The sequence below is a fragment of the Terrapene carolina genome, unplaced genomic scaffold (genome assembly GCF_002925995.2).
Source record: "Terrapene carolina triunguis isolate 2854851 unplaced genomic scaffold, T_m_triunguis-2.0 Scaffold66, whole genome shotgun sequence".
Lineage (NCBI taxonomy): Eukaryota > Metazoa > Chordata > Testudines > Emydidae > Terrapene > Terrapene triunguis.
Window position 1 is genome coordinate 84,335,467 of NW_020664417.1, and position 12,284 is coordinate 84,347,750.

Consider the following 12,284-nt stretch of genomic DNA (forward strand, 5'->3'; position numbering starts at 1 on the left):
AAAAAAAAAAAAAAAAAAAAAAAAAAAAAAAAAAAAAATCTACATTTATAAGTTGCACTTTCCCAATAAAGAGATTTCACTGCAGTACTTGTATAAGGTGAATTGAAAAATATTATTTCTTTTGTTTATATTATTTTTATTGCAAATATTGGCAGTTTAAAAATGATAAAGTGAGCACTATACACTTTGTATTCTGTTGTAATTGAAATCAATATATTTTAAAATGTAGAAAAACATCCATAAATATTTAATAAATTTCAATTGGTAATCTATTTGCTTAATAGTACAGTACAGTTTAAACTAGTCTCTTAGCCATGTGTTCAGCTCTTGTTCCAAAGCAACTGACGTTTTGAATCTTGTTTGTATTTTACAATTTTACAATTTTTCTTCTTGATGATGAAAATATAGTTTGTCATATCTTGTATTTGGAAAGACAATTTTTAGTTGTGATATCAATCAAAGAGAAATGTCCTTTTCTTCAGGATCTCAGCTTTGGCCATTTGTTTCCTGTGGAAAATGGCTCAATCTTACAAACTGTGAGCCCATTCCTGCAACATGAGGAGTGCCAGTTGAGGGCGCACATCACCTTGCAAGGGGTGAGCATTTGAGTTTAAGATATTTAAAGTTTAAAGAACACTAATTTTAAGGTTACTTTCACTAAACTTGGGATGTTTGACCAGCTGTTAAGTCTTGGGAATCCCGCCCCCTTTCCCCCCCCCCCGACAAGCGTGCACACAGAGCATGAATCTATGGGGTGGGGTGGGCAGCATAGGGGGAGGACTCACAGGGCTACCTTTGAGATGCAGGGTGGGACAGGTGGCCTAGAGCTCAGAGACAATCAGAAAGAGGGAGGACAGAAGAGGGATAGTTTTTCAAGATTTAATATCAGAGGGGTAGCCGTGTTAGTCTGGATCTGTAAAAAGCAACAAAGAGTCCTATGGCACCTTAAAGACTAACAGATGTATTGGAGCATAAGCTATCGTGGGTGAATGCCCACTTCGTCAGATGCGAAGTGGGCATTCAAGATTTAATAGGCAATGATTGAAACCCATTAAATAATTTTTAAAAGACAACTAATTATTTTTTTTAAATGACAATAGGCCAGGATTAAAAACAAAGTAAAAAAAGACAGTGGCATTTAACAGAACAAGAACAACAGTTAATGTTAATTAACTACCACTGTTTTTAATTACTGTGTGTTTAATCTTGGCTGTCAGAGTTCCGGGCAACTGACCCGTATTCCACCTTCACAGTCCATCAAGGGGGCACTCACTTTTGGGATCCCAGCTCCTAGCCATCACCTCTCTTGGGAGGAGACCTGCATCTCTGTCCTCTTGACTGGGATTTACCCAGGCTGCAGAGTTCCCTGCCTACACTGCGAAATTGTCAGCAAGCCAGACTGCCTGAACAGGCCAGCGTCTACACTTTGTTTTCTCTTTGAAGGCTTATGAATAGAATAATTGCCAGTAGTTATAAGTTACACCCAGTTCTCTCTAACCAAATACATTTATTCTTAAGGTGAAAGCATTAGAGAAAATATATTAAAAACAATAAAAGAACCTACTCACATGCTAGTAAGCTCACCAGAAATCATACACCCACACACCCCTGCTCCAGCAGGGTCTCTAATAGAAGTCAGTCCTTCAAACCCCACCAAGGGATTTTTCTGTGGTTACAAGTTCGTATAGGTTAGTGTTTTCTTTATACAGCCTGGGTTTTTGATCTTCAGATTCCAGGAACAGGTGATCAGTAGACAATGATCCCTTCCTCAGGGGATTTTCAAAAGGTTCTGGTGGGGAATTAAGAGGGAGGGAAATTTGCATTCCCCACCCTCTAGATATTGCCCAAGAAATCCACTTCACGCGTATTGTCTCAAGAGTCCATTGCTGTCTGCCACATTGTTCAATATAGTCTTGTAATCATTCAGGCCCACAATAATACATAACACCTATGACTCTTAGACTTTAAGCTTAGATGGGACCATCGTGATCATCTAATCTGACCTCCTGCACACTGCAAGCCACAGAACCTCACCCACTCCTTAAACAAACCCCGAACCTCTGGCTGACTTACTGAAGTCCTCAAATCATGCTTCAAGACTTCAGGTTACAGGGAATTCACCATTTACACTAGTTTAAGAACATAAGAATGGCCATACTGGGTCAGACCAAAGGTCCATCCAGACCAGTATTCTGTCTACCGACAGTGGCCAATGCCAGGTGCCCCAGAGCGAGTGAACCTAACAGGTAACGATCAAGTGATCTCTCTCCTGCCGTCCATCACCACTCTCTGACAAACAGAGGCTAGGGACACCATTCCTTACCCATCCTGGCTAATAGCCATTAATGGACTTAACCTCCATGAATTTATCCAGTTCTCTTTTAAACACTGTTATAGTCCTAGCCTTCACAACCTCCTCAGGCAAGGAGTTCCACAAGTTGACTGTGCGCTGTGTGAAGAACTTCCATTTGTTTTAAACCTGCTGCCCATTAATTTCATTTGGTGGCCCCTACTTCTTATATTATGGGAACAAGTGAAGAACTTTCCCTTATTCACTTTCTCCACATCACTCATTATTTTATATACCTCTATCATATCCCCCCTTAGTCTCCTCTTTTCCAAGCTGAAAGTGGGTTTAAACCTTGGAAGGCTGTTCCAGAACTTCACTCCTCTGATGGTTAGAAATCTTCATCTAATTTAATACAACTGACTCCAAAGACACTTAAACTTAATTCAATAAGGATATCCAAGGATATTGCTACATCTGTCAAACTGACTTTTTTCATTTTATTTCAAACAGTTATCTATTGTTGATGTTTAATAATTTCTTCTCAATTTCTGCCTGCTGGATATGCCCCCATTATACCTCTTACCCAATTACCTCCTTGTCCCCATTTCTCCCACCCGGCCCTTCCACACCACAGTTCCCACATGACCACACCATTGATCCATCAAAGAAACACTCCTTCATACACATGTAGCTACAGATCTCAGGAGGACTCTTGAGCTGTGAAAGTGTACCTGAGCTTAGTTATAGCTGCTACAACTACTAATGCCATTACTCCGGGGGGCATTCTGCGCCATTGCGCATGCAGAATTTGAGCAGAAATTCATGGGTTTTGTGCAGAATTTCCTTTTCCTCCACGGAAATGGGCTGCAGAGCTGCTGGCCACCACTAGGGCCACTGGACCCAGCAGAGCACAGCTCGCAAGTAGAAGACACTGCTGGGGGGAAGGGGAGGGAGCAGGAGGATTTTCAGCAGCTGCAGTTCTCAGCATGCTCTGAAGGAAAGAGGCAGCATGCAGGAAACTCCATACAAGCCCAGGACCCAGCATCAGGCTGTTTCTCCCTCTGTATCCCTGGGCTCTGAAGGGGAGAGGGTGTGAGTATCTAGGCTGGGGAGGCACCACAGCTGGGGTCTGGGAGGGAGGAGGTGCGAGTGTCTGGGCTGAGGGGAAAGGAGTGTGGGTGTCTGGGTTAGGAGGCATCCCGCTGCTGGGCTCTGAGGGGTGGGAGGTAGGGAGTGCGTGTGAGTGTCTGGACTGTGGGGGCGGGGGAGGGACCCACAGCTGGGCTCTGGTGGGGAGGGGTGTGTGTGAGTGTCTGGCCAGGGGGGTTCCCATGGCTGGGCTCTGGGGGACGGGGTATGGGGTGCATGCAAGTGTCTGGTTGTGGGGAGCTGCAGCTGGGGTCTGGGGGAGAGAGTGTGTCTGCCCCCCCCCCCACTGGGCTCTGGGGGGAGAGGGCAGAGAAACAGGAACTGGGTTGTCACAGGGGTTTCCTTAACATTCTACTCCTGGAGGAATTTTTTTTGTTTGTTTCTGTACTGTTACAGACATAGTTGCTGATAGGTATTTTTAAATAAATTATCAAAATAAGGGAAACTGACATGATTATATAGTATTATTTTGACAAATAAAATACGCGGAATTTTAAAATATTGTGCACAGAATTTTTAATTTTTTGGCGCCAAATTCCCCCAGGAATATAATGCTACCAGGACCTCTTGTCCTGAGAAGGTGAGGGCCTGCAAGGGGTCACAGCTGGTGCTCCATGCCAACATGTTCTGCACAGAGAGACTGTGGAGGAGTTTTAATTTTGAATGTGAACGTCTGGCTCATTTACACTATTTAGAACTAAATATTTTGATTTGATAGAGAGATTAAAGGTTTTGGATTTCATATTAAGACAGGAATGAGTGTATTTTGTAAAACCAGTAAGCATGGGTTTTACTCTGTGCATTTGGTTGTAAATTATTTTAAAAGCTAACACTCAGTGGCACATTCTAAGCTTATGTCTACACTACAAATTACTTCAGTATAATTTACATCACTCCAGGATGTGAATAATCCACACCCCAAGCAACATAATTTATTCCGACCTAAGCTCCCGCCAACCCAGCTACCACCTCTCACAGAGACAGCACTTCTTAAGCCAACAGGAGAGCTCTCTCCGTTGGCTTAGAGCGTCTTCACCAGAAGTGCTACAGCAGTACAGCTGCATCAGTGCAGCTGAGTTTCTGTAAATGATGTAGTGTAGACAGCCTAAGAAACAGAAACTAGCAACAAGTAAGAAACAGTCCCTCTTATACCAACAGCATATGTTTAAAAAGAGAGAAAGGACAGATGTATCAGATTTAAAGATTAATCACAGAGCCATAGAGCTCTCTAAGCAGCAGCATCTGTAGGGTTAAATTTTTATTAGTTTTGAGACTTTAAACTATATTATGCAAAACAGGTGCAGTACTTTGAGAACTGAATTACTGGGGAGAATGGTAAACGTACAGAAGAATAGAAGACCAATAAGCAATTTTTTCCAAGCTATAGATGAAGATATTTTCTTGGGGATGTAATGCCGTTTTGGTTCCATTGAAGACCAAACTGATGTAACTTAGCTAGGGTCTTGGGCACAAAATTAGATAAAATGGTGGCAAGAGGTCTAAACCTTGAACCATGGTGGAAATACAGATGCTCCCCAGGTTACGCAAACCCGACTTACGCAAACCCGCACTTACGGAAAAAATTCCATAAGCGGGTTTTTTGGTTTTTTGGCTTAATTGTTGGAAATATGTCCCCAACTTACGCAAAATTCAACCTACGCAAGGCGTTCCGGAACGGAATGCCTTGCATAAATCGGGGAGTGTCTGTAGGAAAAATTCTAGCCACCTATGGTGAATCAAGATCACTTAAAAGTGGTGAACCCAAAAGAAAAAACACTTATTAATTTTATTTTCCAAAGTGATGAATTGATTCTGGAAAGCTGAGAATCAGGGAAGTTCCTGATTTTAATCAGTCAAATGTAAGTCAAGTTACCTATTTAGAAACTTTGCTACTAAGCCAACAAATGGAGTTTATAACCATAAAAAAAAATGGTTACCTACCTTTCGAAACTGTTGTTCTTCAAGAGGTGTTGCTCATGTCCATTCCATTCTAGGTGTGTGCACGCCAACGTGCACGGCCATCAGAGATTTTTGCCTTAGTGGTACCCGTAGGGCTGACTGTGGTGCCCTCTGGAGTGCCATGCTCATGCCACAGTATATCAGGCACCACCGGCCCAACGCCCTCTCACATCCTTCTTGCCGACAACTCCGACAGAGGGGCAGGAGGGCAGGCAATGGAATGGACATGAGCAAAACATCTCGAAGAACAACCTTTTGTAACTGTAAGTAACCGTTTTTTCTTCTTTGAGTGCTTGCTCATGTTGATTCCATTCTAAGTGACTCACAAGCAGAAGCAACAGGGGTGGGCTTGCAGTTCACAGTCTTGCAGCTTGCAACACTGCTCTGCCAAAGCCAGCATCGTCTCGAGCCTGCTGGGTCAGCATGTAGTGCGACGCGAATGTGTGGATGGATGACCAGGTGGCGTCCCGACAGATCTCTTGGATCAGCATCTGTGCCAGGAAGGCTGCCAATGACGGCTGTGCCGTAGTTGAATGAGCCGTTACGATCACCGGCGGGGGCACCTTTGCCAGCTCATAGCAGTAGCAGATGCAGGCTGTGATCCAATCCAAGATTCTCTGGGCTGACACTGGGCAACCTTTCATCCTGTCAAAGACAGCAACGAAAAATTGAGTTGACTTACGGAATGGCTTTGTTTTAACAACATAGAAGGCCGGTGCCAGTCTGATGTCTTGGGTATGCAGCCTGCGTTCTTCCTCCATCGCATGAGGCTTTGGACAAAGAACCGGTAGGTAAATGTCTTGACCAGTGTGGAACTGGGAGACGACCTTGGGCAAAAAAGCCGGATGCGGATGCAGCTGGACCTTGTCCTTACAGAAGACTGTAAAGGTGGCTCCGGCTTGAGCACCCTGATCTCAGACATCCTACGGACCGAAGTTATAGCAACCAAGAAGAAAACCTTCTAGGAGAGAAGGAGGAGCAGGAAGCCAAGGGTTCGAAGGGGGGATCCATGAGCCTCAACAACACAAGATTCAGGTCCCAGACACGAGGGTAAAGGTGCTCCAGACCTTTCAGGAACAACGCCATCATGGGATGGGCAAAGACCAACCGGCCTTGAAACGGAGGCTTGAACACCAAAATGGCCTCTAGGTGCACCTTGATCAAAGATGGTGACAGACCCTGGAGCTTAAGGTGCAGTAAATAGTCCAGGATGTCCTGCAGCAGGGTCTCTTCTGCATGAATGTGTCGGTCCGAGGCCCAACACATGAACTGCTTCCACTTTGCCATATATGTAGCCCTGGTGGACAGTTTGCTGCTGCCCAGCAGGACCTGTTGGACACCAGCAGAGCACTCCCATTCATCCATACTCAACCACACAGCAGCCAAGCAGTCAAGTGCAGCAACGCCAGGTTCAGGTGCAGCAGGTTGCAGTGGTTCTGGGAGACCGGATCCGGCCAAAGAGGTAGCTGCAACAGGGTGGCTGCCGAAAGACTCAGCAGCATGCCAAATTAGTGTTGACAAGGCCACGCTGGGGCTATGAGGATAACAGATGCTGTGTCTTGCTTCACCTTCAGCAATACCTTGTGGATTAACAGTACCGGCGGGAAGGCGTACATCAGCGCTCCTGACCACGGAATCAGGAAGGCCAACAGGAAGCCCTTGTCCATGCCCTGCAGAGAACAGAACACGTGGTACTTTCTGTTCCGCCTGGATGCAAACAGGTCCACTGGGAAGTCCCCCACCCATAGACGATTAGGCTGACCCACCTCCGGATGAAGCGACCATTCGTGGCGAGACAAGGTCTTGCTGAGGCGATCCACTAGGACGTTCCTGGTTCCAGGCAGGTGGGAGACCACCAGATGAATGGCATGCCACACATAAAAGTCTCAGAGGCTGAGCGCCTCCTGACAAAGGGCCAAAGATCTGGCACCATCCTGCCTGTTGATGTAATACATTGCGGCCGTATTGTCTGTCAGGATCTGCACCACCCTGCCCTTCAGGTGGGGCAAGAACACCTGGCATGCCAGGCGAACCACTCTGAGCTCCCTGACGTTGATATGAAGGCCAGATCGCTGTGTAGCCAGAGGCCCTGGGTACTGTGCTCGCCCAGATGGGCTCCCCAGCCCAGGTCCAACGCCTCCGAGACCAGGGTGAGCGATGGAGACAGGGTCACAAAGGGAACTCCCTGCAGCACCGACTTGGGATCCAGCCACCAGTCCAAGGACAGGAGGACGTGGTCCGGTGTGTGTCTGCTGGGGATATAGACCAAAGCCAGCCACGCCTGCACAGGCTGTAGATGAAGTCGGGCATGGCTGACCACGTACGTGCACACGGCCATGTGGCCCATTAGCTGTAGGCACATGTGGGCTGTAGTGAGAGGATGGCTCTTTATGTGGGCGATCAAGCCCGACATGGCCTGAAAGCGCGCTTCTGGACGGAAGACCGTGGCTCGCATGGAGTCGAGAACCGCTCCAATAAACTCTATGCATTGGACTGGCGTTAACGTGGACTTCTCTGTGTTTATTAACAGGCCCAGATTGTTGCAGATGAACCACACCAGATCGAGGCTCCATTGCACCTGCTCCGGAGACCTGCCCTTGATGAGCCAGTCGTCAAGATATGGGAAGATCTCAACGTCTCAGGTAAGCCACTAACGGCGCCATGCATTTCGTGAACACTCTCGGGGCCGAGGACAGGCCAAAGAGTAGCACTGTGAACTGGAAGTGGCGCCCAGCCACTATGAAATGCAGGAAATGCCTGTGATGCGGAAATATGGAGACAGAAAAGTAAGCGTCCTTTAAGTTGAAGGCGGTGTATCAGTCCTCCGGATCCAGGGAAGGAACAATGGAGGCCAGGGAGACCATGTGGAACTTCAACTTCTTGAGAGACTTGTTGAGGCCACGCGGGATGGATCTGAGGCCCCCTTTGGCCTTCGAGCTTCGAGTAGCGGAAGTAGAATCCACTTCCCCATGTCCCGAGGAACTTCCTCCACAGCCCCCAAACCCAGGAGCTTCTCGACCTCCTGAACAAGGAGTTGCTCGTGAGAAGGGTCCCTGAAGACAGACAGGAAAATGGGGGGGCGGGAAGAAGGGGCAGCCAAGAACTGTAGGGTATAGCCCCGAGCTACCATGTCCAAGACCCAACAGTCTGACATAACCCACAACCAGGCCAAGCGGTAAGGGGAAAGGCGGTGAGTGGGAGGAAGAAGGGCGATGACAATTAAAACTAGCATCCCTTCTCATTGTAGATCCCTGACAGCGGTGGTGGCTGGAAAAAATTCCTGGCTGATTGTGGTGTGTGTATGCCCAACGAGCAAAGGGGTAGCCCTAGTGTCCTTCAACCCGTGCAGCCTGGCATTTGTTTGATCCGAGAACAGACCAACTCCATCAAAGGGGAAGTCCTGGATCGAGGCCTGCATCTCCTGGAAGAGGCCCGCTGTTTGGACCCAGGAGCTGCATCGCATGACCACCACCGATGCGACCACCCTTGCTGCTGAGTCCGCCACATCCCATGCCATCTCCAGGGAACATCTGGCCGCCGCAGTACCCTCCTCCACCAGGGTGCCAAACTCTTGGGCCAGACCTTGAGGGAGGGATTCCTGAAAATTTTTAAGGCCATCCCAGAGATTAAAATTGTACCGCTTGATGGTTCGCCACCCAAAATTGCAGGCTGGTGGTTGAATAAAATTTTCTCCCAAATAAACCGAATTTTTTGGACTCTTTGTTTTTGGGAGTCAAGGAGGTGGGGACCCGCTTGTCTTTCTCGTTGGCCACAGACACAACCAACGAGCCCGGGGCGGATGGGTATAAAGGTATTCAAAACCTTTGGCCAGCACAAAGTACTTTTTTCTCAGCCCGTTTCAAAGTGGGAGGGATGGAGGAGGAGGTCTGCCACAAGTCTTTGGCTATTTTGAGGACCCACTCTTGTACAGGCAGACACAACCAGCCCCCTTTCTTGTTATCCCATGAAAATCAAATTTCTAGGTGTCTTTTTGTGAAGACCTGACTGCTAAGATATTGCTAGCAATTACTATACATAATGCTTGGACAGAATTTGTCTCTGATTTGTAAGAGATAATGGACTATATTCTGCCCTTTGTGAATGACTGAGCTACATTCAAAATACCCATGTACAAGAAACTACATGGAATACAACTTATCCTGCTCATCAGTACTGAAGACTGTATTCTGTTCTACTTTAGTAGACATAATGGTTGTTTGGTGATTATAATACTGAATTATAGTGCTGCAGTAATACTACTATATTTAGAACTAGACACTTCCATTCCAAACACTTTTTTTTCCGTTCACTTATGACGTTTTTCAAATTACTGCCCGGGCTAATATTTCTCACACTAGGTCTCCACTCAGATTATTTTGCTTTGATGTTTAAAGGACAGCCTACCATTTTAAACTTCTGAGTATATGGTTTAAAAAAAAAAATCACATTATTTTAAAACTTCAGAGAGGAATATAGATATTGTTCTCAATAAAGAATATTTGCTTTTTTCTTGCTTCAAAATATTTGAGAAATAAACAGATATTTGGGAAGAGAGAAATAAAGTAATGAATAATTGGACTATAGGGTCGCACAGTTCATTGCTTCTGTAGACTGAGCACTCATTGCATCAACACACCATTGCATCCCTCCATTTTCTGATTCTCCCTTTTTCTCACCCCCACGCTCAAGACTCCATTTGCCTGCCTGCAATTGCCCACCTATGCCTGGGACTTCATGTGCTCAAATTACTCCTTTTTCCCCCACCCATCCAAACCAGGATCCCCCATTCTTCCCTTCATGCCAGGGGCTTTGTGTTCCTTCCCATTCCTTCCTCCCCCCATGCCAAGGGCTCTCAGTCTTTTTGCTCCCACTTCTGAAGTACCTTTCTTACTTCCAAATTGGAAGAGATAGGTAGATTAGTTGGTGTCCCATCTTTCTCTCCTTCCCCGCCCCCCCCCCCATAAAGCAGCCATTGGGGAGACAGCACTAGAAGAGAGGAAGGAATGAAGCCTCCTTCAACCTCCTCTCCCTCTAGCTCCCCTTGCTGATTGAGCATCTGTTCCATAGTAGTCAGGCAGCTCTCGGCACTGTATTTGTTGCTTCCACAGATCCTGTATCATTGGCAAAATTACTAAAATATTACTCTCCAGGAATCATTTAAAAGTTTAATATAATGTTTTATGTAAGCTTAATTACCTCAAGATCATCCAGTGAACGAGTAATGCTAAATCGCTTAGATCTTCCAAATGATCTCCGAACAGACGAACGTTGGGGAGCCAGGGCTAATCCAACTGAATGTCCAAATGTGGCACCCTAAAACACAATAGAAAATATAGGGTTACTTATACTTGTATTTTATTTTAGTACTTTATTTACATAGAACAACTCCTCAGAGACAACATCTGATTTCTAGAGAATTGTGTTGACAGGCACATTGAACAGCAAGGAAGAAGATCTTCAATAAAAGTAATAAAAGTGAGTTAGGTTCCCATTTTGAATGGGTGTTAGGCAACTGTCTCCCCTTTCTGTCTCTGAAATTCTCTACCCAAGTGACATACTTAAGTTCATGAGGTGACTTTTCCAGCCAAAGTCCCTAGTCCTTCAAACATTTAGACACAAATGACTTTATGAACATGAGTAATCAGTGAGACTACTCATCTGCATAAAGTAAATTCTATGTGTAATTATTAGCAACATGGATGCCCATATTTGAACATGAGAGACCTACTCCTATGTTATAATGACTATAAAATGCTTACTCACATTTCCTCCATATGATGCTACAACAATACTAGAATCCATCTTACCCAATCTTTGATGCACTCTTTCTGTATGCTTTAAACACAGCTGGAACATTCCCTGAAATTTTGGAACTGATCGGATGCAGCATCAAAGTTATCTTATTACATCCAGACAAATGAAACTGACATCAAGTTGAGAGTAAAATTTTCTTGTGTCCCCACTTCGATTACTGACATTCCCTTTTTATGGCCTAATATCAATAAATTCCCACTTTCTCGCATGAGGTCTAAAATGAAGTCACTGACTACTCTTTAGCTTTGGAGAATAGAGTTATAGCACCCCTATCCTCAACCATAAATGGCATTGTAATCCACCTCCAAAGTTAAATCAAAATGGTCTTCTGGATTTCAAACATCTCTATGGAGATGTTCCACCAAGCTCAGTTTCTCTTTAGTGAGGGCCTCTTCTCTGTTGTTTCCTTCTCCCTCCCCACACCATCCACAGCTGGAGAGTCACTATTTTTGTTGCTCCATGTATCTGAAACTTCCCCCAATTTATCATCTTCTTCTTCTTCTTCCTTTAGGCCATTTTTCCCAGCAAAGGTCGCGGCAGCAGCATGGAGAATAGGGAAGACCCAACCTATTTTTCCTCCGCAACATGTTCCAGCTCCTCCTGGGGGATTCCCCACCATTCCCAGGCCAGCCAAGAGATATAATCCCTCCAGCACGTTCTGGGTCGGCCTCAAGGCCTCCACCCAATGCAACGTTTCTGGAAAAGTTCCAATGGAAGCCTCCCAGGGGGCATCCTTAACAGGTGCCCAAACCACCTCAACTAGCTCATCTTGATCCAGAGGAGGAGTGGCTCTACTCCAAGGCCCTCCCAAATAGCCGAGCTCCTCACCCTGTCTCAGAGAGTAAGCCCAGTCACCCTGCGGAGAAACTTCATTTCTGCGCTTGTACCCGCGATCTCGTTCTTTCAGCGACCTGTAAACTGAGAGCTTTGTCCAAGAACTCAGCTCCCGCTTCACCACCATGGATCAGCACAGCGCCCGCATCACTGCCACCACCGCACCAATCCGCCAGTTGATCTCATGCTCCCAACTTGCCATCACTCGTGAACAAGACCCCTAGATATTTAAACTCTT

At 45.9% G+C, this 12,284-nt stretch overlaps 1 protein-coding gene across 1 annotated transcript in view; it reads right to left on the reverse strand.

The window, feature by feature from the left end:
* RGS12 (regulator of G protein signaling 12) overlaps positions 1–12,284 on the reverse strand; it is a 174,815-nt gene that overhangs the window by 108,665 nt on the left and 53,866 nt on the right. Inside the window, exon 3 of the mRNA XM_026648073.1 lies at positions 10,595–10,711. Coding sequence (XP_026503858.1) covers positions 10,595–10,711 — 117 coding nt within the window. The remainder of the gene's footprint in view (positions 1–10,594; positions 10,712–12,284) is intronic.